This window comes from Littorina saxatilis, linkage group LG2 (genome assembly GCF_037325665.1).
Source record: "Littorina saxatilis isolate snail1 linkage group LG2, US_GU_Lsax_2.0, whole genome shotgun sequence".
NCBI classification, from domain to species: Eukaryota; Metazoa; Mollusca; class Gastropoda; order Littorinimorpha; family Littorinidae; genus Littorina; species Littorina saxatilis.
The window spans coordinates 74,671,247-74,698,884 of NC_090246.1; the positions used below are offsets into that span (position 1 = coordinate 74,671,247).

The following is a 27,638-nucleotide window of genomic DNA, read 5'->3' on the forward strand; positions in this document are numbered from 1 at the left end:
TAAAAGTGTTGGACTTCCCTGTGGGCTGACATGAGAGACAGAGAAAGACAGACAGATACATCCGAAAATAAGAAAGCCTGGCCTTGGGCGCTAAAGTTTTACAATGTTTTTACCATGCTTGCAAAAAAACGTCTCTCGCCTTTAAGTATGTCGTCATTTGTGTGTTCCAGACTCGAAAATGTCAATAAGTAATATGCAATCCCATAGTCCGGATCAGTTCGAAGATTGTGTGACAAAAAATTCAAGACTGTAAAACTGATGAAAAAAATGTAGCCTTGACAGTGCCGCATCAACTTTTTTTCAAACGGGAAATATAACGTCATCAAGTTACCCTTTGACAATTGAAATCAGAGGAAAACGGCACAAGCAAATGTCCACAAAAACGTGTACACATTGAAAAAAATCCGTTCTGTCGTTTTTGAGACTGAAATGCTTTGCACACGCACGCACACACACACACACACACACACACACACACACACACACACACAACCCTCACCCTCCGCCCTCAAATCAGTACGTCTTTAAATCATTCAGTCAAGTATTCACACTATTTTTATGTTTTCGCAAACAAACACGTGTGTTACATCGTAAGGTTTCGATAATAAGACACTTATATGGTAACACGCTGGGACACAAGGAACGTACACAAACACAACAACAACATACACGCACACACACACACACACACACACACACTCACTCTCACTCACACACACATTGAACGGAACACACAAGATATGGAGAAGTGGCCAGGTCTTGTGTCTGAATTTGTGTACCATTAAGACTTTTTTGTATAAGATTCTATTGAAAGATAAAACAAAATATTCCGGGAAGCTGGTGGTGATAGCGCATCCTTCACTATGTCGGTACGTCAAGTCATATCTACCCGCTTGATCTTTTCAAGCTGTGTTAATTTGAATATTATTAAAGCTTTTTGATTGCTGAACATGATTAGAATAGATGGATTTCATTATAGTCTTTGTTAGTGCTTTTTCTGCGTGGAGTTTAAACGGTTCAATCAAAACCGAAAGTAGTCATGGGGTGGCTTTAAAGCCATAGGAAACATTTATTTGGAGATCTCACCCTTCCAGCTCCTTGGCTACTTTACTTTCTTTACTATTTATGTTGTGAAAAGGCCTGTTATGTCCAAGTATTTATACTTTTGTTATTAAGTTATTGGTGAATCAGAACAGGGACCTATATCTAATATATATGTCTATGATCAGAATGATGGTAGCTGCACGGTAGTGCCGCACATGGACACAGCCATTGCAAAGCTATACAACAAAGTTTCACAATTAAGAAGCTCAAACTGCAAATCTAGCTTCAGGCCTTCTTTCCTCCTCTCGACCCACTTTTCCCCTTACTATGTTCATACCTGTCAAGTACTTTTGGCCTCTGACCATAGTAAATGGCATAAGAAACCATAGTTGGTTATCAAAAACCATAGTTAATGCGTGGATCAGGAAACCCGTCGCGCTATAACCTTGAACGTTTGAAAACGACGTTAAACACCAAATAAAGAAAGAATGTGGTTAAACGCACAAATTCAACACACTAAATTAACCAATCAGATTGTTTTTTGCAAACTAAAAGTAAAACACAAATACCTTTCCACACAAACTGCTCTTTATTTACCACTACATGTAATACATTTACACTGCACTCTTGTTCGTTCATTTTTTTGTCACTTGTCACTTGTGTTCTTTGTTGTATTCATCTGTGCAAATTTTTGCTTTGTCAATCATGCTGCCAGTCACCTTAAAATCATGGCAGCATGCATCAGAGTTAATTTTGACCTGCAAGAAGGCAGTCAGTGTGTCAGCTCCCAGACTGTGATCCAGCACTTGAAGGTGTTGCAGGGTTTCACTGCCAAATGGAAATTTATTCAACATTTTCCTCACACAGGCCACGTAGAACTGGCGCACATCATGCCAGAACTTCTGTTGTGTGGCTGGTGCAAGCTCCTCCTCAGAAACGAATGAACGGAAGTCCATGCCAGCAACAAAAAACAAAACAAAATTTTTTTTTTTTTTTTTTTTAAACTGAAAATGCGTATGGTTTGAGGTATACGACGTAGGACCCCAAAAACACCGAAAACCCGTAAGATTTACGCAGAATGCGTAGAACTTGACAGGTATGTATGTTACATACATACATGTAATGCTTGTCACTAATGTGCAGCCTCCAACACTGCAGTGTGGATTCTGTGGCCATGGAAAGGAAGCAGAGTTGGTGTGTGGAAAACTTTTCTCTGCTATAGTCAACAAAGAAAAGCTTATTGCACATCACAAATGCATGGTAGGACCTTTTCTTTATCTTTAGATAGAAGTGGACTCTGTGTGTGAGTGTATGCGTGTGAACCATACAGTCGGTTGCTGGTTGTGAATATTGGTGTGTCTGTGTTATCGCGTGTGCTTTATTCTGATGATGGCTCATGAAAGATCGCTGCCTCTCAAATTCAAGTGAAATTACACTATTGACTGTGCCAAATGTTCCTGTGGTGTATGGGAGTTGTTAGGTTTGATACAGGTTTCAGTATGTTCTGCTCACTCCAGATCACTTTAACCACAACTGCACGGTTGCTTTTGTTTTTGGCACAACATTTCTGTTTTCTTCCAGAAATATTCTGCTGGGCTGACACAGTACAAGTTTGACCATTTTGGGGGATTCGATGTGGAGGAAGTCTGTGTTGAGATGTCAAGAGGAAAGCAACTGGTAAGACATTTAATTTGTAGTACATACTGCTAGTTATTTCAAGTGTGTTTTCATCCGACAGGTGTTCCAGGTTGTCAGAGATTTGTGTTTACTTTTGGTTGTGGATAAGCCACTAGCGTAGAGGGGGTCTAAGCTGATCAAAAGTGGGTGCACTTCCTGTAGGCGTTTTTCCTGTATACAGTCTTACAGAGAATGCATCCATTTGCATTTCCTGTAAAGTTTAGCTAATTTCGCTGAAAGTCACATGATGCTTTGCGATAGCAGTAGAATTGTATAGTTTTTGAAATAATATTTTTTAAATTTTATTATGGAGATTAGAATCGAAAATTTTAAGGATAAATTTTCATTTGATTAATATACTTACCCAATTCACATATAGCAATTTACTTCAGTTTAGTGCTAGAACGCTGAAACTACGCTCCACCCTGGTAGGGGGGGAGTAACCCTAAAAATAGAACGGCCTTGAACAGTCACATGACCATCTCTGACCAATGGTTACTCTCCACATGCATTGCGCATGCGCACTCTCGCCGCCATGTTCTTCATTCGCTCGAAGTGCCCCTTTTATTTTTAGGGGATCTAAAGCAGGGTAGGCGGGAGGGACTTTAGTACATGTATGTGAATTGGGTAAGTATATTAATCAAATCTTATCCCAATTCACATATAGCAGATTCAGTGATGTACATTTTTCTAGCAGCCTTTAGGACAATTGTCCTGAAGACTGAAAATCAATAGGACACAGTGTCCTGAGATTGCAATTTCAATAGGACAAAAACACGACTCGTAAAACCGCATTTAAAAAGATTTTTCAGTTTAAATTCTCGGTTGACGTTGTTGTTGGTTCAGCTGAAGCCACAGTGGCTGGCGAACGCAGCATGGACATCAATGTCTGCTGATTTTTTTTTTATCTGCTTTGAGCTTTTTTTTCGGACCCATGTCGTTTCCCTTTCGTTTTGAACGCACAACGGTTTTTCCGGATATTATGACGAAAAGTAATGCCTTGCGCATGTGCGAACATGCACGGGTGGTTCCCATTGGTTTAAACGATTTATTGCTGAGCCAATGAATGCACTCGAGGCACCATATGGGTTCGGTTTTCTTTTTTTCTTCTTGATCCAACTTGAGGATAAATTAATTCAAAGAATCAGATCCCATATGGTGCCTCGTTCACTCAACAAACTCACACGCAGTGCATACTTTTGCTTGGCAAAACCGAAACCAGCTTTCCTCTTGAAAATTGAACAGTCCGCATGTCCGCTTCATTGTCAAAAACGATCGGACCCTTGACCACTTCTTCTGTAGGTTAATCGGACCTGTGTCCTGCTGGGGTTAAAGCTATAGGTCCTGGGGAAATTGGATCGGTCAGAGACCGGAGACCGACTAAAATGTACATCACTGCAGATTGCTAATTAAGGTGGTGGGGTGCTCACCTATGAACTAGACAACAACTGCCCTGCTGCTACCATCGCTGGTAGCGCCATGGTACCGTCCTGCCGCACACTGGAAATGTCGCGCAGGTAATAGTTGATGAAGACATCTTCCGATCTCCAGTACGCAGACTGGAGGACTTCGGATAATCTCCCAGATTTTAGCACAGCTAAGGAGGATGCCCAGGATCTAGCCTCATGCGTCCTTGCCGACGTTAGAGGGAGAACTGACTGCCCCCCCCCCCCCCCCCTTTCTTTTTGTGCCACCAATCATACGCCTGTTTGATCAGCGTTGAGACCCATTTTGCAAGAGTTACCTTAGATATGTCCTTGTCTCTAGCTGTGTTCAGATATAAGAAAAGAAGTTTCTGCTGATTCGCTCTGATATGAGCCGTACGGGACAAATAACTGCTAAGAGCTCGAACAGGCTTCTGGTTTTTGGCTAGAAAATCCGGCCTAAAACGTAAAGAAATAGAACCATCTTTTTCAAAAGCTATATCTCTAGCTAAGCCTGAGAGAGCATGAATTTCACTGCCTCTTCTTGCAGTGGCCAAAAGAACAAGCAAAAGTGTCTTACGAGTAAGATTAACTAAACTTGCTGATTGCAAAGGTTCAAAGTCTTGCGATCTTAAGAATTCTAGAATATGGAAGAGATCCCAAGCAGGAACTGGGGCTCTGATTCTAGCAAAACCTATCGACGCACCTTTTAGGACACTACACCGCTGAGGTTAATGTTATGACCCAACTGCCTCAACGTAGCCGATATGGCAGAACGCCTAACTCGAAGAGACGATGGGGAGCTGCCCTGATTTCCTAACCATGACAAGTGATTAGCTACCTGCATAGAACGCGGAGAGACAGAACTGACTTAATTCTCCGCTCACCATTTAACCCAAGCTGTCCAATGTGAAGCGTACATGCATGAGCTCGTAGACTTCCTGTGCGCTTTTTGAACCAAATCCAGTGTCCTCTCTGAAGCACCTGACAGACGCAGGGATCTTCTCACAGTCTCCATGCGTGAAGGAGCAGGGACTGTGAGTTCGCGTGCTGAATGCCGGTGCGGGGTTGCAGTAATTCTCCCTTTTCTAGGTTTAGAGAAATGGGAGGACCTTCTGCTAGGCGGAGGAGATCTGGAAACTAATGCTGACTCGACCACATTGGAGCGACTAGAATCAGGGATGGTCGTTCCAACTCTGCCTTCCTCAGCACTTTTCCAAGAAGTTGGAATGGTGGGAAAGCGTAAGCCGTGAGTCCTGTCCAATCGACTTCCAGTGGATTCACTTTCCAAACTTCCGGGACTGGAAACGGGGATATGAATACTGGTATACTCCTTGAGAACCGGGTCGCGAAAAGATCGACTATCGGTTTGTCTACCTGCACCCAAAACCGCCGGAGAGCGTGGTGGGTGACCGTCCACTCCGTGTGAAGTACTTTCAAGGATCGACTGAGCGAGTCTGCCAAAACAATCAGTTTCGCCAGCAGATGTTTTGCCAATGACCAGATCTGATGCTGTTCACACCACTTCAGAATTCGGCATGCTTTGAGAGAAAGCGTGTGAGAGCGGGAACCGCCCTGCCTGTTTATGTAGGCTGCAACTGTATTGTCTGTAAGAAGACGAACATGCTTGCCTGACACCAGCGATAGAAAGATCTGGAGACCGTGGGCTACAGCTTGTATCGCTGACTCTGCTTCCAGCCTGATGGGAAACTTGAACGAAGGTGGGACTCTGGTTAAGAGAGCTTTTCCCTCCTTCCAGAGTAGCCTGAACCCCGAGCGCACTATACCCACTATCCACTGATTGTTTACTTTTAGCAACCAAAGGGGTAGGGCCATTGACAGGCCGCCTGCCACCAAAGGCATGGTGGACGCATGGGCTAGTGGTTCGGGGACGCATCATTGGGGGTGTGCTTTGCGTCCCGACCCCCTTTAATTGCCGAAAGACGGCTTCTTCTTAGGGTAAGGCGCGCCTCTTCCCCGTCCTCGTGAAGAAGAGCTGGCTTGTTCTGACCTGCCCCTATTCGCCGAAGAGGCGGAAGGTTCAGGCGGACCGTAGCTCTTGCTCTGAGGCTTAGGAAAGCCGTGTTGCGCTATCTTGGCTATAGCCAAATCCCGATCGTTGCGGGTTTGCTTGTGGAGCGCGTTGAGCGACGGCTGTCCCAACAAGGCACCCTCCGTGAAAGGGGATAAACTTGAGCACCTCCAGCGTGGCTTTGTCTTGGATCCTGGAACCCGAGAGAAACGCTGACCTGCGCGTGTGCACGGCATGAGCATAAAGGTGCGCAGAAAGACGCATTTGTTTGGCTGAAACTTTGGCCAAAATAGCGAGCAGCGTCGTCACATCCTTTTCACTCGCGTCCTGTCGGAACTCAAACGGTTCCAAGGACGTAGTGATAGAACGGGAGAGGGACCTGAGTAGCGTTTCCGAAAGGGAAGCCAACTCTAGGTTGTATCTCCCTGTTTCCTCCAATGCTACAAGGGATGACTCTGTATAATGAACAGCTCTGTCCCTATTGTAGCCATCCTCCCTGAGTGTCGCTAACTCCGGTGTAACCGGAAGTGGAGCACGTGGTAGGGAAAAAGTGTCTAAGAGATTGTGTGCCTAGCCTAGCGTTCAACCCGAACTTCCGTGCAGCAGCTTGCCCGACATAAGGGGTTGGCTGTGCGGAAGCTAGCCACGGCTGTGCTACTTCTGGTGCCGGACTGTGCGCTGAAAGCAGAGGCACCGTGTCCAAAGGCACATATCCCGACCGGGAATTCGTAGCCAAAATCTTAGACATCTCATACGCCACTGAGGGAGATTCACGAAACCTAAAAGTTTGTATTTCTCCCTGTGATGCGCGAAAATCTCTGACAGCAGAAGGTGGTGGTGCAGACAAGCTTGTTGTTGCCACCACTCCTTCCTCAAAGTATCTTGAAGCTACCTGCATGTGCCGCCAACGCCACTGCATTGTGAAGCTTGTCTGGTAGCCGGAAATTAGGATCTTCCTCAGAAAAGGAAGTCCCGTATTCCGCTTCTCCTTCCGGCACGGAAGTGCCTTCCGGAAATGCACCGCCATATTGACTGTCATAGTCATAGGCAGTGTTATCCGGAAGAGAGGTACCGTATGAGGCATGTCCCCTACTCGTATCCTCTCTGGAGAGAACTTCCTGCCCCCTGGGCGGAAGTGTGGAGAGCTGTGCTGGGGATGCTTTCGTTGAGCAAACCGGCACTTGCTTGTCTCCTGTTGTAAGTACAGGCGCCTGCAAGTCATGATGCGAGCAAGACTCCAGCTGCCTTACAACAACTTCCTGCCCCCTGGCCTGCAGCAGGTAACCTAAATCTCCGTAATTTCGCGAAAGCAAAAATAACAAAACAATTATTTTATTTTTTTTACGTGCACAATTTATATATAGTTTCACCAGAGGGGGTTCAATTCATATTTCCAAGGCCAGAATGCTTTAACTCGCTGCTTAACACCAAACAAGGGTCATTTGATCATGCAAAAGCGGATTACGTCTAATAGACAAACTCCGGAAATAAAACTGTTTTTATTTGATGGGCTGCAAGAGAGTTGTAGTTCTTGAAGGGGAGGCCAGCTGAGTGGGATATGAACTAGCATTTTTTTGACTCACATGCGAAGCAAAAGTGAGTCTATGTACTCACCCGAGTCGTCCGTCCGTCCAGAGGCTCGTGAGTCCCTTGATATTCATCCGCTGGGTCTTGACTGAAATACAAGCCATATAAAAAACCACTCGTGTTGTAACCTCTATGTACATTTATGAGCAAATGATACTGATGTCTATGCAGTGTCTGCTAGATTTGATTCCTTTTTTTTTCAAAAACAATACAGATAGGAACTTAATTATTCAGCTGTGATGCCAAGAGCGTGTCTTCACTGGTTATTAGCCCCCAAAAATGCCACCCATTAAAATGTCAATCCACGATGAAGACCGAGAAGTTTCAAATGGAAGCATGTTAATGTTATTGTAATTCAATCTGACGACGATCTCTTTCCTGCTTTCATGCGGCTGTAAACAGACAGAATTGGTTCTGTTCTGTTCACACACTACTTTCAGTCCACCTACCCGCAAGGGTCAAGTCCCAAGAAATATGTCTCTGTATTCCTATCTTATCACTCTGTTCCTGTTTTTTTTTTCTTTCACATATATTTTCCCTTCTTTTTTGACGGGTTTCTGGACAGCAAACTCTGAAACAAATTCTTTTTATCACAAAAGAGATCTTTGGAATTGACTGACGTAGTCCGGAAGAATTCATGCATCAACCTACGTCACGTATTCGACGTCATCACTTCACATACCTTATGGTCTTGGTATTTCGTTGGCCTTCATATTTCCTACTTGTAAAATGACCCTCAAAGCTAACCGAGACTAGTCGAGGTTGTATTAATGCGCCTCGCCAGCAGGTAGCCAATGGCTTTTTTAGCGAGTTGACATTGACAATTAATGACCGGTAATTTTTAATGAGTTGGGGCATTCTGACCAATCACAGGATCTGTTTCATTAAAACGCCAACTTGATTGAATTACAATAACTCATAAACAACTACAGCAATTTACTTCATATGTGGTGTGCATGGGCTTGACTTATGGGATGATGAGTTCACACATTATCCAAATGTGAAAAATATTCTGTAAAAACAAGTTATCATCCTACATCTTAGGCTAATGTACACCAAATATGAAGTAAATTGCTGCAGTTATTAGCATTTTAATGGGTGGCATTTTTGGGGGGTCACCCTGTAGCTCAGCTTCTCTTACTTTCGAGCAATATAATACTTCCACAGCCCTAAAAAAAAATCAAAACAGACTTATTTCTGAACAGTAATATGGGTGTAATGACTAGCTAGCTATGTGTACTGCGCTCTTAAAACTATTGAGTCAAGTCAGAAATCTTGTTTATAATCTCTATGTGTTTGTGTGTGCGCGTGTGTGTGTGTGTGAGGGTGTGCGTGTGTGTGTGTGTCTGTGTGTGTGTGTGTTTGTGTGTGTGTGTGCGTGCGTGCATGCGTGTGTGTGTGTGAGTATGTGTGTGTGTGTGCGTGTGTGTGTGTGTGTGTGCAATTTTCTGAGTGCATGTACAGTGAGAACTGATCAAGATGCATGCACCAGAAAAGCACTGATTTAAATCGCTTCTGTTGCAGAGTTGCAATGAGTGTAAACAAGAGAAGAAAAAAAGCCATAAAGGAACAAAACGAGGTGCCACTGCTGGCTGTGGATGGAAGAAATGCGGGAAAACATTCCATTTTTACTGTGCAAAGCAGGCAGGTAAAACATCTCGCAGGAAACACAAGACCAAGAAAGGGAAGTTAACTGATCTGTATTGGTAAGTCATTAAGTGTGTTTGTTGATATCATCATAACCCACATCAAAATATGAAAGAGTTAGATCAAAACAAGTCAAATCAATAATTGTATTGGAGTAAGCATACAAACGTGTTGTTAATTGTTGTTTTACTACATCGAATCCTCGCCCAATGAGGTACTTTTTACATTTAGTCAAGTTATGACTAAATGTTTTAACATCGAGGGGGGAATCGAGACGAGGGTCGTGGTGTATGTGTGTGTGTCTGTGCGTGTGTGTGTGTGTGTGTGTGTGTGTAGAGCGATTCAGACTAAACTACTGGACCGATCTTTATGAAATTTGACATGAGAGTTCCTGGGTATAAAATCCCCGAACGTTTTTTTCATTTTTTTGATAAATGTCTTTGATGACGTCATATCCGGCTTTTCGTGAAAGTTGAGGCGGCACTGTCACGCCCTCATTTTTCAACCAAATTGGTTGAAATTTTGGTCAAGTAATCTTCGACAAAGCCCGGACTTCGGTATTGCATTTCAGCTTGGTGGCTTAAAAATTAATTAATGACTTTGGTCATTACAAATCTGAAAATTGTAAAAAAAAATAAAAATTTATAAAACGATCCAAATTTACGTTCATCTTATTCTCCATCATTTTTTGATTCCAAAAACATATAAATATGTTATATTTGGATTAAAAACAAGCTCTGAAAATTAAATATATAAAAATTATTATCAAAATTAAATTGTCCAAATCAATTTAAAAACACTTTCATCTTATTCCTTGTCGGTTCCTGATTCCAAAAACATATAGATATGATATGTTTGGATTAAAAACACGCTCAAAAAGTTAAAACAAAGAGAGGTACAGACAAGCGTGCTATCCTTCTTAGCGCAACTACTACCCCGCTCTACTTGTCAATTTCACTGCCTTTGCCATGAGCGGTGGACTGACGATGCCACGAGTATACGGTCTTGCTGAAAAATGGCATTGCGTTCAGTTTCATTCTGTGAGTTCGACAGCTACTTGACTAAATGTTGTATTTTCGCCTCACGCGACTTGTTTTTACATTATACATGTATACATTCAACATGCAGAGAGAGAGAGAGAGAAAAGATGTTTGAATTTTCTTGAAATCCACAACTTTCTTTTTCAGGGTTTTTTGCAGTGATGAACACAAAGAGAAGTACCTTGAATCAGAGGAAGGTAAGTCTGTATTAAATTTTCATCATAACCTTGCTAAGGCAGGGATTAACCTGGGAAAAAAAGGCAATGGGACATTTGTCCCCCTCAACCAAATTCCGATGGGACATAGTCTAAGGCAAGAAACACTAAAGAGGCCTGAATGCATTTTAACTAAAGATGCAAAATGGTGCAATATAGTGCCATCTGAGAATTGACCGCTGTATTGTGTTATCTGTGTGTGTGTGTGTGTGATCCGATGTAAAGTGTGCATTTGGTGGCGCAGTGGTATGTAATCTCAATGCGCACTTTGACGCACTGAAGGGAATTGTGATGGGACATTTTCAGATTTAATGCGCCAATGGCGCAGGGCGCACTAGTAAATGAAACCCTGCTAAGGATGTTGTAAGATTACGGTACATGACTAAATTATTTGTCAGCAAAAAATTCTTAGAATTGACAAGAAATCAGAGCAGCTATAAGTAAACAATGCATGTCAGTGGGGGTGAAAAGCCCAATGAATTCCCTATCCTCAGCTGTCCTTTTTTGTTCAGCTACCCCTGTTAGTAATGATGCAATGTCATGCCAAACTGTGTCATTCTTTGTGTAAGTAAAAATACAATAAACACGTGCTTTGATGCCAGTTACAGACCTGGTTACTGTACGAAATTTGCGTACAATCTTACGAAATTGAAGACCGCTGTACGATTATACGCCAGACATTAAAATCATACGCAAAAAATTATTAAAAAAAATTATAAAAAAATATATAAGTCTGAAGAGGACTGTGTGAGACCAGAAAATACTGACCAGTGCAGTGACAGAAATGAAGGGCTGACTCAATACTGCTGACAGCAGCTGATGCAAATTTTCCTGAGGTCAAAAATAAAAATTATGTTTTTCTATCATTCGTTTTGTGTCACATTTTCAAATATCTAATAGTGTATAGGTTTTTGTTTTCAACAAAAATGTTTTAATTTACTTTCAGCACAAATTCTTTCTTACATGTATTTACAGTCTTTAAATAATGGGGTTTGAGGGGGGAATAAAGCACAGTGTGTACCGCGAGAATGAATTGTACACCTTAAAATTATGATTGTACACATTTTTAGCCTCATTTGTACACCAGGAAATTTTAGTGGTAATCAGGTCTGCAGTTATAGTGGGGTATGCAGTAAGAAAAAAGAAATTACATGTACCACATTTGAGCAACTGCTGGGTGCATTGCCTTTACATTTTATGGGAGCACAGTGACACATACAATGTATGTCAAAGAACACACATATTCTTTATTCACTTGAATCCATTTTATTTTTATTACATTTACTTTTTAGACTTTTTCTGTTAAATCTTTGTTTTCTGTTGCATCTTTCATCAGTTTTCTGCGTGCCAGTTTACTGACAGCTTTCCATGCTTGACATACATAATACATCATGTATCTGTAACATTCATTTTCAACAGGAAAAGGTACGTTTTCCTGCAGTGACACTGATGAGGAACAGGAAGGCAATACACAAACAATAAGCAACAATCTACAAGAAAACAGAAACAATGACAACGAAAGCGGCTCTGAAGAATCAGAGGACATTGTCATTGATGCGAATGTGGGTGAGGGTGAAGAAAACGAAGGTCAAGAAGAAGAAGAAGATGATGATGATGGTGATATTGACAATTCAGACAATAATTCTGGGGCATTAGAAGAAGAGGAAAATATGAGCGTAAAACCAGATGACAGAAGCTTTCGCTCAGACAGTGAGAGCAGTGGCCTGGAAAGTGTTGATGAAATGTGGAACAGAAGCAGCAAAACGTCAACTAATGAGAAAGCCAAGGCAAAATCCCGCAAAGGCAAAACAACACCAACCTCAAAAAAGAAAACACCTAAGAGCAAAACCAAGTCTTCTCCCACAAAGACAACAGGGAAAGTAGGAATGCCCAAGAAGAGCCCTGAGCAGGAAAAAAAGAAGATTTCAAAAAATGCGAAAAAGCAGAGCAAAAATGCAAAGTTTCCTGAAAAGGAGGATGTGTCCGTTGACACTGATTCTGACAGCAGCAGCTTGTCCGATATCCGGATAGAACCTAAGAGGAAGTTTAGATCAACACCTCCTGCCCAAAAGCCATTTGCACGAGCACGGACAAGCTCGAACAATGACGAACACTTCGTTACACCCGCCTTCATACCTGAAAACAAATCTAAAGGGACGAGCAGATCTAGCCCACTTATGGAGGAAAGCAAACAAAAGACACCACCAACCGGATCTCCATCCTCCAAACAGTCTCCCCAAAAGCAGACTGTACTTCACGAATATTATGGAAGGAAAAATGGCACCAAAATTGTTGATTCACTTGAAGAGGACCACTTCTGGAATGATGATGATGATATTGACGAAAACGAGGAGGAGGGCGAGGACATGCCAGGGCCGTCCCGACGACAGAAGAAAAGTACAAAGTCCTTCAAGAAAGCTACATCTACAGAGAAATTAAGCATAGCCGAAATTTTAAACTCACCTTCAAAGACAGACAAAGGCAAGAAAAGAAAATTATCCCCTGACAAGAAGACTTCTGACGAAAAGTCAAAAGCAGATACAGCGAAAAAGATGAGATCTGCTGGTGCCTGGACTGTGGTGAATGCAAGTGAAATGGGCAGGAAAACAGCATGCAAGGGGCTGGGGATGGAACAAACCAGAACCGGAGATCAAGGTGAAGGAAGCCCCAAACGGAAAAAGCAAACTGAACATAAACAGTCCCCAACAGAAGACATGTCAGACGATGACAGTGAATTGAACGGAGAAGAGGAGGAGCAGAATGATTCATCTCCAGACCCCCCAGCTGCTAGCCTGTCTGGTGACTCTGACTCAGGGTCTGATGCTGGAAGCCAAGATCAAAATGGTCCTGGTCAGAATGCAAACTTGTACCCTGTTGTCAATGTGAGGAAGCCAGAAGATGCGAGAAAAAAGAAAAACAAGAAAGAAAATTCCAAAGGCGGAGAGTATTCAGGAGCTTTCCAAAGAAAAGAGAGTTGGCCAAAGAATGTGGAACCTCCTGATGATGCCTCAGGTATATATAGTTGTGTGTATGCGTGTGTGTGTGTGTGTGTGCAGCTAGCATGCTACGTTTTATGACAATTTGCTGCGCTGTCCTGGTACTCATTTTTGATTCTGACTCTGTGCAGCGATCAGAATATGGGTCATATAACATTGTCGACACTGAAAAGTGGCACTGCAGACACTCTCTTTGCCCATTATAATAATAATAATAGCGCCTTATCCGAAGTTCAAAGCGCGTATGCCGTGTGAGATGGAATTTTTTACACAATATTCACATCGGCCAGTAGATCAACAGCCTATAGGCGCTGCATCCACCTTTCACGGCCTATTATTAAATTACATATTATTACCCAACTCACATATAGCAATTAACTCTAGTTCAGTGCTGGTAACGCTGTACGCGTTCCCCTTGGTAACAAGGGAGACCACCCTAAAAAAGAGTGATCCATCCCATAATATCAGACCGATGTCCGGTCCAACATCCGTATGCGTGCGCATACGCCGCCATTTGTATCATTCTCTCTCAGCGGTTCAACTGGGAAGGACGCTCCTGATGTACGCTCCTGCTGTCTTCAGCATTTTGTCATAGTCTTTGGCTTTGGCATCTCCCCTTGGTCGTCGCCTAGCTGTTCACCTTTACCTACTTGTGTGGTGAGATCTTTCCGTTTTGTTATAACTTTAGCGACGTTTTCGTCGCTCGTTTTGTACTTGTGAAATTTTTCTGAAATTGTTTTTCTTTGAAATTTTTCGTGAGTTCTTTCGCTATGGCGGAGGCTGCGCTTGTTGATAGCGTGAATAGGAAGCCGAGTTCGAGGCAGGTGCCTGACGATTCGCCTCCTAAACGTAGCTCGAGGAGAGAGAAGGGCGCAGGAAAATCCGCGTCTGTTTCTTCTGATTCAACTTCTGTTAAATCTCCCGTGTTAGCAGACGTCAGTTTAACTTCCGGTCAGGCTTGTTTACGTTCTGGCAAGAGTGGCGGTTCGCGCAAAAGAACTTCTTCTTCTGCTTCTGCTTCTGCTTCAACTTCAGATGGCTGCCCTGGGTTAGCGCCAGCTGAAGTTGCGTCTTTATTGTTGACTTTGAGCGCTCAAGTTTCGACACTTGCGTCGGAATTATCTTCCACTAGGGAGGAATTACGTGCGCTTCCGTCGGGTGTTTCTGATGTTCTCTCCTTAGCACAGGCACGGCAGTCTCCTGCAGTTCCGGCTTCGACTTCCGCTTTGCCTTCGGCGACTGTGACTCGGGCGGATGTCCATGCTTCGCAGGACGGGAGTACCAAGTTGGTGTCTCTCCTTTATGGGACACCGGTTCAAGGTATGTCTACACCGCTTGCCGGTGTGCGAGCTCAGGGGGCTCTCTCTGGCGTTGGTAGTCGTGAGAGTTCCCACGAGCAGCGAAAGGACGAACGCCTCCGTACGTCTCTTTATGAGAATATCGGGGACCGTTTTAGTCCTCTTCCGCCCGGGGGGCAGGAAGTGGTCGGTTCTGCCGACGATAAACTGTCTGATGTTCTGCCTCCTGGCTCCGAGCTTGATCTCGAGTCGGAGTGTAGGGCGGAAGACGGGGATGCCTCAGTGGTAGAGGATTCCCAACTGAATTTGCCCGTGAAGCTGTCAGCCGCAGTGGCGCTGGCGGCGGAAACGGCGTTCAGATACTTTCCGGAAGGGGTGGTGAAGGACAAGGTTCAGCTTCACCCACCTCGTTCTGCTTTTGACGATTTCCGGAGTGCTCAGGAGCAACGGCCTCGCTACCGCTTCCGGGAATCGTCAACTATTGCCTATGAAATGGCTAACGTCTTGTGTGGTAAACGCAAACCGGCGGTGCCGTTGTTGGTTCAGCACGGCGAGGCCCCGGAAGACGTTGTCTCTTGGCTGGCTCAGCCTGGGGCTCGGGCTGCTTCCGGTGTTCCGAAGTTCAAGCTCACCCCTTATCCTGTGAATCTGATTGACTCTTTTGCTCTGCCGTCAGGGGCACTTCCGGTGATGCCGGAACTTGCTGCTTTGAGAGAGGACGGGTACAATAGGGATAGAGTTGTCCCATGTACTGACGGTTCTCTCACAGCTGTGGAGGAAGTTGGAAGGTCTTTGCTGGAGCTCACGTCCGTGTCGGAGTCTCTGCAAAGGTCTTTATCCAGATCGATTGCCACATCTCTTGATCCTTTTGAATTTCGGTTTGATGCGTCGCCGACAGATGTTTCAACACTGCTGGCTACTCTGGGCAAGGTGACTAGAGAACAGGTTACTTTGTCTGCCCGGCTGTATACTCACGCGGTGCTTTCAAGGAGATCAGCCTTCTTGACGGGGTCCAGATTTCGGGACACCGCGACTGTGGAGAGGCTGAAGGTCTCCCCTTTTGCTGAGGGGTCTCTCTTAGGGCAGGCGTCTTTCGATGCACTCCAGAAAGAGACGCAGGACGCGCGGGATGTAGCGATCGCGCGTTTGGCTTCACAGGGCTTCCAGAAGCCTCAGGGCAAGTCTCAGACTCAGGCGTTTTCTTCTGCTAAGCCTCAGACGTCTTCGTCAGGTGGTGGGAAGGCCCAGAAGCAGTCATTCTCCTCCAGGGGTAGGGGGCGTGGAGCTCCTTACCCTAAGAGGGGTCAGTCTTTCGGGGGTTCCAGGGGGTCGGGGCGTAAGCCTCACCCCCAATGAAACTTCCCCGAACAACACATCCCGGTGGCCCCCGCACTAGTTGTAGCGGGCGGCCCGTCCAGGGCCCTTTCTTCCTGGCTGCAACTGGTGGCCAGCAAGTGGGTCACGGGGATAGTGTGTTCGGGGTTCCGGCTTCTCTGGTCAGGGCAGAAGGCTCCCCTGGTCAGGATAATCCCGCCCTGCAGGGCGCCAAAGGATTTGGTGGCACGGAACGCGGTCCAGGAGGAGGTCTCGGCTCTGCTGCTCAAGGGAGCTATAGAGGAGGTCTTGGACGCGCGGTCCCCGGGGTTTTACGGCAGACTTTTTGTAGTGCCGAAAGCCTCGGGGGCGTGGAGGCCGGTGTTAGATCTTTCTCCTTTGAACAAGTTTCTGAGAGTAATCAAGTTTACCATGGAAACTCCAACTTCGGTTCGGGAGGCCTTACGGCCGGGAGATTGGGCAACGTCGATCGATCTTACAGACGCTTACTTTCACGTCCTCATACATGTCGCGGACAGGAAGTGGCTTCGCTTCCCTTGGGGCGGCAAAGCTTACCAGTTCAGGGCTCTGCCGTTCGGCCTGTCTTTAGCTCCGTGGATTTTCACGATTGTGGTCAGGCAGCTTTGCGCTCTTGTGAGACAGGAAGGCATCCGTCTCAGAGCATACCTGGACGATTGGTTAATCCTTCACCAGAACAGGGGGCTTTGCGAGGCTCATACGCACAGGGTGCTGAGCCGGGCGGCACAGCTGGGTTTCTCTGTCAACCTGACAAAATCCGAGTTGGAACCATCCCAGACGTTTACTTACCTGGGCATGGAATTCGACACGCTTCGGTGGTCTGTCCGTCCGTCTCAAAGGCGGATCGACAAGCTTCAGGGTCTGATTCGGTCTCTCTACGGAGAGAATCACGCCAGTGCAAGGGTTCTGACTTCGGTTCTGGGTCAGATGGAATCCATGGCTTCCCTCATTCCGTTGGGCAGGGTTCACAAGAGGCCTTTTCAGGCCTCCCTGCAGTCAAGGTGGGATCAGACATCCCAGGACTGGAGTGCTCCGATCGCACTGGGAACTTGGTTTCAGCAGACCACAGGTGTTTGGCTTCTTCCGGATTTGTTCCGGGGTGTTCCCATTGTTCGTCCACCGCCGGAGAGAGAGTTGTTTACGGACGCATCTCTGACGGGGTGGGGTGCTCATCTGGACGAGCACATGGTTTCGGGAGTTTGGGATTGCTCTCAGGCCTCCCTACATATCAATGTACTGGAGTTGGAGGCCGTTTCCCTGGCGCTTCTAGCGTTCAAGCCTTTCCTGGAGGGCAGTCATGTACGTCTTCACACCGACAACATGTCTGTGGCGTCGTATGTGAACAAGCAAGGGGGGACTCGGTCTCACAGTCTTTCCGACATTGCATGTCGCATTCTCAAGTGGTGTCACGCCCAGCACATTCTGTTGTCAGCAGTGTACTTGAAGGGCAGTCTGAACGTCCTTGCAGACACTTTGAGCAGAGGGGACAGGATTGTTCATTCAGAGTGGACTCTCACACACCAGTCTTTGCAGCGGCTTTGGTCGCAGATCGACAAGCCCAAGATAGATCTCTTTGCGACGAGGTTTTCGGCGAGACTGCCTCTCTTTGTGTCCCCCTTCCCGGATCCTCTGGCCTGGAAGGTGAATGCTCTGGAAGTGGATTGGTCAGATCTTCCGGCGTATGCCTTCCCTCCGTTCTGCCTCTTAGGCAAAGTCCTCAGGAAAGTGGACTTGGAGAAACCAGCGCTGGTTCTGGTCGCTCCTCTGTGGCCAAGCCAGCACTGGTTTCCCGACCTACTGCGTCTAGCAGTTCGGCCCCCAATCCCTCTCGCCCTGAAAAGAGGAGATCTCGTGCAGCCTCGGTCAGGCGTTCAGCACGAGAACCCACAGATCCTGGCCCTTCACGCGTGGATTCTGTCCGAAGCGCTTTGCGTAGGGCAGGGGCCTCTTCCCCTACTCTGAGATTCGTTGGACATGCGCATAGAAAATCGACTTCTTCGGTTTACTCATCGCACTGGGCCTCTTGGTCTAGGTGGTGCGCGCTTAACGGGGTTAAACCTCTTTCTCCTAGGTCTATTCATGTAGCCAACCATCTGTCTTGGTTGGCTGATCAGGGGGCTTCTCCCTCTTCTATTAGGGTCCGGAGGTCGGCGATCTCTTCGACCCTCGCGCAGTTAGGCCACAAAATTTCGCTCGGAGGGGTTATCGCTAGTGTTATTAAGGGGGCTGCCCTTTTAGCAGCTCGTTCAAAATCGCTTCTCCCTGCATGGGATTTGTTCCTGGTCTTACGTTTCTTAGCCTCGGATGAGTTCGAGCCTCTTTTGTCAGCCACTTTGGCCGATTTGACGCGTAAGACTGTGTTTTTAACGCTTCTCTCTACTTCTAGGAGAGGTAGTGAGGTGCATTCTTTGTCGGGTTTAGACAAGGACATTGCGTTCGAGAAGGATGGTTCCATTTCTCTCAAATTTGTTCCCGGCTTTCTCGCGAAAAACCAGAAACCTGGCCAGCTTTCTCCAATCTTGCGCATTCCACCCTTGAGCAAGATTTTGGCTCCTGGAGATCCCGATATTGCAAATTGTCCTGTGAGAGCTCTCCGATGTTACCTGTCTCGAACTCGGCCTGTTAGGTCAGAAAGTCAAAAGCTTCTTTTCATATCTTTAAACACGGCTAGGTGTAAGGATATAGCGAAGGTGACTCTGGCCAAATGGATCTCCACTCTGATCAAACGAGCATATGCCTGGTGGCTAGTGCAGTCGGGTGATGCTAGGGCAGTGTTGCCTCTCACCGCGGCTAGAACCCATGAGGCGAGAGCCTGGGCATCCTCAGTGGCAGTTCTTCGGTCCGGCAAGCTAGCCGAGGTACTGGAAGCTGCGTATTGGCGCTCTGAGGACGTTTTCGTCAACTTTTACCTCAGAGACGTCGCTTCTGTCAGACAGGATGGAAGCTCCGCGCTGCCTGCCATGGTAGCGGCGGGACAGGTCCTGCGTGCCTAGTTTTGGTAAGTACCCACCACCTATAGTAGCAATCTGCTATATGTGAGTTGGGTAATAATATGTAATTTAATCCAAAATTTTAATAATAAATTTTCATTTAATTAATATACTTACCCAACTCACATCGTTTAAACCCTCCCGCCTCCCCGCTGTGGTGGTATTGGGTTCTAAAAAAGTAGTGAGTTGGGCTTCGTTCGAATGATACAAATGGCGGCGTATGCGCACGCATACGGATGTTGGACCGGACATCGGTCTGATATTATGGGATGGATCACTCTTTTTTAGGGTGGTCTCCCTTGTTACCAAGGGGAACGCGTACAGCGTTACCAGCACTGAACTAGAGTTAATTGCTATATGTGAGTTGGGTAAGTATATTAATTAAATGAAAATTTATTATTAAAATTTTGGATTCCAAGTCACACGGGTATTTTGGTGGACATTTTTATCTACGCCTATACAATTTTGCCAGGAAAGACCCTTTTGTCAATCGTGGGATCTTTAACGTGCATACCCCAATGTAGTGTACACGAAGGGACCTCGGTTTATCGTCTCATCCGAAAGACTAGCACTTGAACCCACCACCTAGGTTAGGAAAGGGGGGAGAAAATTGCTAACGCCCTGACCCAGGGTCAAACTCGCAACCTCTCGCTTCCGAGCGCAAGTGCGTTACCACTCGGCCAGCCAGACCATTATGTTTCTGCTTTCTAAATAAACTTTTTTAAATGTGAATTCTTGCGTGAAATAACATAAATGTGGATGTGCGAATACATTTTAGACACTACTACATTTGAACACCATATGCTATGCTGAAAAAGTTGTTACACTTGTGGCTTCAGAAGGGTTGGCAGGTGTGTGTATGTGCGTGTGTTTGTATGTGGATGTGTGCGCGCATCTGTGTCTGTACAAGCAGAGACACAGTTTGTGTGCATGTTTGGCTGTTTATTTAAGAAAAGTTGTGTTTTTACAGACTGGACCATTTTGTGGTCTGTATTTGATTGAATAATGTTTTAGGTGAGAATTTAAATCTCTAACGACGTGAAACAGGCAATGAGAGAAAAAAAATACATGCATGTAAAAGGAAAGAAAAATGTAGTTGTGCCTATAGAGCTAGACCACCATGAACAGTAGCCTGTTATATATGTGTTTGGTTTTGCATTATTTTTCAGAGTGTGTGCTGGCAATTCTGGCAGATCCGCTGAAATATGACACTGTCAAGGCACAGGTGCAAAGAAAAATCGCACAGCACTTCACTGTTGAGGAAAACCATGTTCATTTCTGGAACGCTGTGGCCCCAGTTATGCTACCATCCAGTTGCATGCTTCATTTCTTCGTTGACATAGCCAACGCTCTAAAGTGAGTGGGTTGTAAATTCATTTTATTCCCTCTGGTACTTCTTCAAAATCGTTGTCATATTTAATATTTTCCTCTTAAAAACAATCTTTAGCCCAGTGAAGGTGATAAGGCTGGCTGACCTTTGCATGTTAATTGTGAGTGACCCCCCTGAGCTTGCATTTTGTGTTCAGACTTCTCAAGGGTTTGCCTACAAATTAATTAACTAAATAATATGCCTTCAAGAAAAAAATATCTTCTTTTGAAAGCAGTTACTGGTTCTCTTGTCATAAGTCAATTTACCCAAGAATAGGCAAATCACTGGACAGTTGGTTTTTGAAACAGTTATGTCATAGACGAACACAAAGCCTTGTGGTAAAGATGTCACGTACCTTCTTTGTGGAAGTTTTGCACACAATATAACATGCACATCAGAGTTAGTTTGTTGTTGCTATGCCAGGTTTCAGCTGGTCAGCTGCGTGTTGTTGCTTGGCCGCCCTTGCTTTGACTAGCTTGCCTCGATCAATGTCTGTTGCTCTTATACTCTGTCACACCCCTCAAAAATCCTGACAGAGTTGCAAGTTTCTATTATCAGGTAAACTTGTTCTACAAGTATTTGTTGCAGTTTCAGTTTTGCTTTTGCAGAAAGAAAGACTGGAACCAATTGAGACAACTTTTGTTGGATACCACAACAATACTTGGGAAGCTTGACGGAGAGTACAAGGCATTTGTAAGCTTCAGTCATCTTCAGTCTCTGTCTCAGTGTCTGTCATTGTCAACCCATCTCTCTCTCCCTTTCTGTCTTGAGCTTTCTTGCTCTCATTGCGAACTCAGTCGCATGCTATGAATCTGGACTGTTCACAAGTTTTGACTGATTCAAAGGAATCTATATTCAGGAAAGATGTACATGTTTATTAAAAAAATTCTACGCAACATTTATAAATTAATCAAGAAGAAAAGTTGTTCAAAACCATTAGTACCATTTTCTGTTAAAAGGACATGTTTCCAGCTTTCGCAGTTTGAGCCTTATGCACGTACGTTTTCGCAAATCAAGAGGAAAAGCCCTCACATTTAAACTCCAAAAGAGCCCCAGGCTCAATGTTTTAATCTATTTGTTTGAACTCTCGTGCTTCTTAAAACTGTCATGCTAATAGGACAGAACCTGACTGAGGAATGCAGTGAAACGGAACTTGACATGTGTGAAAAAAACTTGCACTCAACACAGTAGAGAGGTCAGTGGTGTGCATTACTGAGGCTCGTTCATGGTTCAAATTTGCCCTTTTGTTGTTGGTCGTATCACTTTAAAATTTATGAGGGTAGAGCAAAAACAATCAGGGATAGCACTTAACCCTTATATCACAAAATACATGTAGTATACTAATTGTTTTGAACAACTTCGATTTTTTTTAAATAACTTGCAGTCAGGACACAGCTTCGCCCGGGTGCTTCTGATCTCCCCTCTCTCAGAAACTTCTAGAATGTTATTCAAATAAGGATAAGAGTAGATTTAAAGTCCAAGAGACAATGTAAAAGTATTACCATCAACACGCTGAAAAATAACTTTGACATGAGTTATCTCCCTTCCTTGGGAACATCTCAGATACTTGAGCAGCAGGTCGAACTTCGACTCTATTCATTCTGTGAAAATGACCAGGCATGCCTGCATGATAAGAGCAACCGCCCATGAATGTATAACCAGGTAAGAGTTACCTCCCTTTGCTTCTAGAAGTTTTCTGAACTGTCCCGTTCATTTTTATATTTAGTCAAGTTTTGACTAAATATTTTAACATCGAGGGGGAATCAAAACGAGGGTCGTGGTGTATGTGTGTGTGTGTGTGTGTGTATGTGTGTGTGTGCGTGCGTGTAGAGCGATTCAGACCAAACTACTGGACCGATCTTTATGAAATTTGACATGAGAGTTCCTGGGATTGATATCCCCATACGTTTTTTTCATTTTTTTGATAAATGTCTTTGATGACGTCATATCCGGCTTTTCGTGAAAGTTGAGGCGGCACTGTCACGCCCTCATTTTTCAACCAAATTGGTTGAAATTTTAGTCAAGTAATCTTCGACGAAGCCCGGGGTTCGGTATTGCATTTCAGCTTGGTGGCTTAAAAATTAATTAATGACTTTGGTCATTAAAAATCTGAAAATTGTAAAAAAAAATAAAAATTTATAAAACGATCCAAATTTACGTTTATCTTATTCTCCATCATTTGCTGATTCCAAAAACATATAAATATGTTATATTCGGATTAAAAACAAGCTCTGAAAATTAAATATATAAAAATTATTATCAAAATTTTTTTTTCGAAATCAATTTAAAAACACTTTCATCTTATTCCTTGTCGGTTCCTGATTCCAAAAATATATAGATATGATATGTTTGGATTAAAAACACGCTCAGAAAGTTAAAACGAAGAGAGGTACAGAAAAGCGTGCTATGCAGCATAGCGTAACCACTACCCCGCTCGCGCGCTCTTCTTGTCAATTTCACTGCCTATGCCGTGAGCGGTGGACCACGAGTATACGGTCTTGCTGCGTTGCATTGCGTTCAGTTTCATTCTGTGAGTTCGACAGCTACTTGACTAAATATTGTATTTTCGCCTTACGCGACTTGTTATATTTAGTCAAGTTTTGACTAAATATTTTAACATCGAGGGGGAATCGAAACGAGGGTCGTGGTGTATGTGCGTGTGTCTGTGTGTCTGTGTGTGTGTGTGTGTGTGTGTGTGTGTGTAGAGCGATTCAGACTAAACTACTGGACCGATCTTTATGAAATTTGACATGAGAGTTCCTGGGTATGAAATCTCCGAACGTTTTTTTCATTTTTTTGATAAATGTCTTTGATGACGTCATATCCGGCTTTTCGTGAAAGTTGAGGCGGCACTGTCACGCCCTCATTTTTCAACCAAATTGGTTGAAATTTTGGTCAAGTAATCTTCGACGAAGCCCGGACTTCGGTATTGCATTTCAGCTTGGTGGCTTAAAAATTAATTAATGACTTTGGTCATTAAAAATCAGAAAATTGTAAAAAAAAATAAAAATTTCTAAAACGATCCAAATTTACGTTTATCTTATTTTCCATCATAATAAAAATTTCTAAAACGATCCAAATTTACGTTTATCTTATTCTCCATCATTTGCTGATTCCAAAAACATATAAATATGTTATATTCGGATTAAAAACAAGCTCTGAAAATTAAATATATAAAAATTATTATCAAAATTAAATTTTTGAAACACTTTCATCTTATTCCTTGTCGGTTCCTGATTTCAAAAACATATACCCCGGTAGATATGATATGTTTGGATTAAAAACACGCTCAGAAAGTTAAAACAAAGAGAGGTACAGAAAAGCGTGCTATCCTTCTTAGCGCAACTACTACCCCGCTCTTCTTGTCAATTTCACTGCCTTTGCCATGAGCGGTGGACTGACGATGCTACGAGTATACGGTCTTGCTGAAAAATAGCATTGCGTTCAGTTTCATTCTGTGAGTTCGACAGCTACTTGACTAAATATTGTATTTTCGCCTTACGCGACTTGTTCTTTCTTCGTTTCTTAATTCTCATAGGAGCAAAAGAGAGTACATGTAGATCAGGTAAAGCAGGCAACAAACATATATTCTTTGGTTAATAATAATAATGATAATAATAAATCACTTTTCTATAGCGCAAGTCCTGATTCACATGCAGCTCCAAGCACTTTACAATACCAATAAACACGCACACGCATGCACGCACGCAAGCATGCACACACATGTCCTTTATTAAAGTGAACAGCTAGTGTCATCACAATCATTTGGTGCATCTTTGTCTGTCTAACTTCCAGCTTTGTATTTCCAGATCAGTCTCCAGAAAAAGCTTACTGACCTGGAGGCGGATGACATGGCCAAAAAATACAAGGAAGACACTACTGGAGTATTACAGCAGCTTGTCTGTCTTCTTCTCAAGGAGGCACGCAAGAAAAACCGTTATCAACTGGGAGTATTCACTACTATCTCCCAGGTTGACTGTCTGCTGCTCCTTGTCGGTGACATCGCCGATGAAAAGCAAAGCCTGAGGCACAGTCTGCATCAGCAGCCTGTCTTGTATCGCTGGCCTGATTGTGACGTATCATGCGCAGCCTCGCCTGTTATGTCACCAGAACAGCAGGAATCCTACCAGCTTCAGGAGTCCATGATTCTCCAGGCCTGGTTCACCACAAAGTTCCTCCAGCTGCACAAAGTTATACTTCTTCCAAAAGAAGAGATTTTACAGTGTGAAAGGGACAGTGATGGCAGCGGCGATGCATTCACTGCTTTGTGCGATGCAGTGGAGAATCTAGTGGTTGACGAAGCTGAAGAGTCTGATCTTCCGGTGGTTGTTCTCTTGAACAAAGTGAACGCAGAGATGATCACTTTGGAGACATACATCCAGTGGAACATAAAGAAATACAGCAAAGATTTCAGCAAGCAGCAGGTGGTCTTTGCCTTCCATGTGGAGAGCTTGGGCACCATAAAACATACTCAGATCAGCCTTGATGAGCCTGGCAGGAGACTGGAGTTTTCCAGTGCCTTCAACCCATCCGAGAAACCAGTTTCCTTTGTGGTTGCTGTGGTTGCACAAAATAAATCATGCAGGTAACTTGTCTTTTTGGTTACTTACATTGACTTACACCGCCATACTACTTTGTATGAGTGAATTTGGTTGTACGCTCACTGAACATCATGGAAGTCACTCTCGCTTTAATTGTTGAATGTTACATTTGAGGAACTAACCTTTCGTTTGACTAATGAACTTACATGGGACCATGCATAAAAGACACTCTTACAAGCACACACACACACGCATGTAGATATACACACAAACATACTTGGGCAAGCTCCAACACACACATGTGTGCACAAACCTATGGAGTGCTTTTGGAATCAAATATGAATATACATAAAGCGAAAGGATTTCAGATCCATGACTTGGTTTTGGATATGATATAATAGGAGTTCTCTTTTTTTTTTTATAGACATTACAGGAACTTTTGAGTTTCCACAAAAATGTTTGAATCTCAGTTTTAGAGGATGTTCTATAAAATTAGTTTAACATACGTTTAAATACTTACTATTCCTTCAACAGGCTTTGGTTTGGCTCGTGTTTGACAATAATCTATTTTTAAGACACTTTTGTTCAGTGATCACTTTTTGTTCACCTTGTCAATTATGCAGGGCTAACACCTTTCCGGTTCTTGCCAGAAATCCAGTTTTTGAAAACTTTTAAACCCGGAAATCCCCGTTTCTTAAAGTAAAATTAAAAAAAAATTGAAATGTTTGAATCACAGTTTTAGAGGATGTTCTATAAAATTGGTTTAAAATACGTTTAAATTGTAACTTACTATTCCTTCAACGGACTTTGGTTTGGCTCCTGTTTGACAATAATTTTTTCATCTTTTTTTAAAGACACTTTTGTTCAGTGATCACTTTTTGTTCACTGTGTCAATTATGCAGGGCTAACACCTTTCCGGTTCTCGCCGGAAATCCGGTTTTTTAAAAACTTTTAAACCCAGAAATTCCGGTTTCTTAAAGTAAAATTTAAATTATTTTTTTTTAGTTTGGATGGTTGATGGAGGCAAAATGTGTATTATTTTATGATGTATTGACGTTCTTTGCCCTGTTGCCTTGGACCCTGGCCTTTCAGGTTTTTCACTTTTTTGTGTGTTAGCCCTTATTATGTGTGTATCATGTGTTACTACTGCTGTTGTGTGTTGTTACTGTTGTTGCTTTTTTTACGTTGGCTCTGGTTCTTGTTTTGTATTCTGAGATTTGTTTTGTTACATGTATAAGGTTTTTTTTCCTTTTTTTGTAATGTTGTAGACATGAATTTGACTTTTGATGTGATAATATCTTACTTTTTGTGTGTGCACCATGTCACTATGTGTCATATACTCACTTATCAAACAGGGTATATTTACCTAAAATATGATCTACCACATCTGAACAGTTAATGATTGAATGTTATGCATAAGAAATATGTTGGCTTTTTTTGTAAACACATGTTGTTGTAGTCATATTGTGTGTGTAGGCATTTACCACTCTATTGTGGCGTTATTGTGGCTTAGACATATAATGTTTGTTAGATTTAAAACGATGAAAATAAATGTTTTCAGATTTTGTGGTACATGTACATCTGAACATTATCAGCAAATGGCATTTATTTATCTTAATTTGTTTTTTTGATTGTCTTTCTCTTCTTGTATCTTTTTATGCATATGACTTTGGTGTGGGTCACCATTTTTTCTTTCAAGTGATCTTTGTTGACTCAAATGTAAAACTGTGAAACTTCTTAGTGGATATGGATTTTTTGCTGAAATTCACAGTTTAGTTAAAAACTGTTTTGGCTAAACTAAAAGAAAGCAATGTATTCTGCGGAGAAGTTGACAAGTAGTATTGATGTCAAGGGTGCACCTCTGGTTGGTTTAGCCAAAACGTGGCACCATGCTTTCAACGTGAATTGCACTAGCCATAGCTCAAACAGTCAGCACTGACCGGTACAATTTGATGAGGCGGAATTCAAAAGTGTTGGTCCCAGGCCTCGGTCTTCGTTCATTGACGCATACTTATTTGATCTGACACATTGTTCCGACCCCTGGCTGGTCGATTGTCCGATAGTTTTGACATGTAGCCAGGACATTTAGACCTATACATATTTTTCAGTCCAGGTCCAACACCTATGATCCTCTTAGTCTGGGCACAACATTGATTCAAACAAGGGCAGTTTTGTGTGTTTTGTTGTTGTTGGTTGAGCAAAGTTATATTTGTTTGTTTGTGTATGTGCTTGGAATTGTTATCCTTTCATTCATTTCACTGAGGAAGCTCAGGGTACTGTAATACTTCTTTTGAATATATAGTTGTGTCCCTTTGACCAATGTGCTTGAGCGCCCTGAAATGCATGCACAAGGTTTTCTTTGAAGTTTCATTTAAAAAAAATTTTTTTTACAAAGGTTGAATGTGGCTTTCAGATTCAACCTCAC

The 27,638-nt window shown here is 43.5% G+C and overlaps 1 protein-coding gene across 1 annotated transcript; it reads left to right on the top strand.

The window, feature by feature from the left end:
- Positions 1–827: 827 nt before the first annotated feature.
- Positions 828–26,251, top strand: LOC138959716 (uncharacterized). Its single transcript, XM_070331305.1, has 9 exons — positions 828–869; positions 2,188–2,304; positions 2,626–2,721; positions 9,289–9,470; positions 10,599–10,648; positions 12,086–13,678; positions 20,473–20,659; positions 21,281–21,365; positions 24,482–26,251. The coding sequence occupies exons 1-9, from the start codon at positions 864–866 to the stop codon at positions 25,259–25,261; spliced, it is 3,096 nt and encodes a 1,031-aa protein (XP_070187406.1). The 5' UTR covers positions 828–863; the 3' UTR covers positions 25,262–26,251.
- The last annotated feature ends 1,387 nt before the right edge of the window (positions 26,252–27,638 follow it).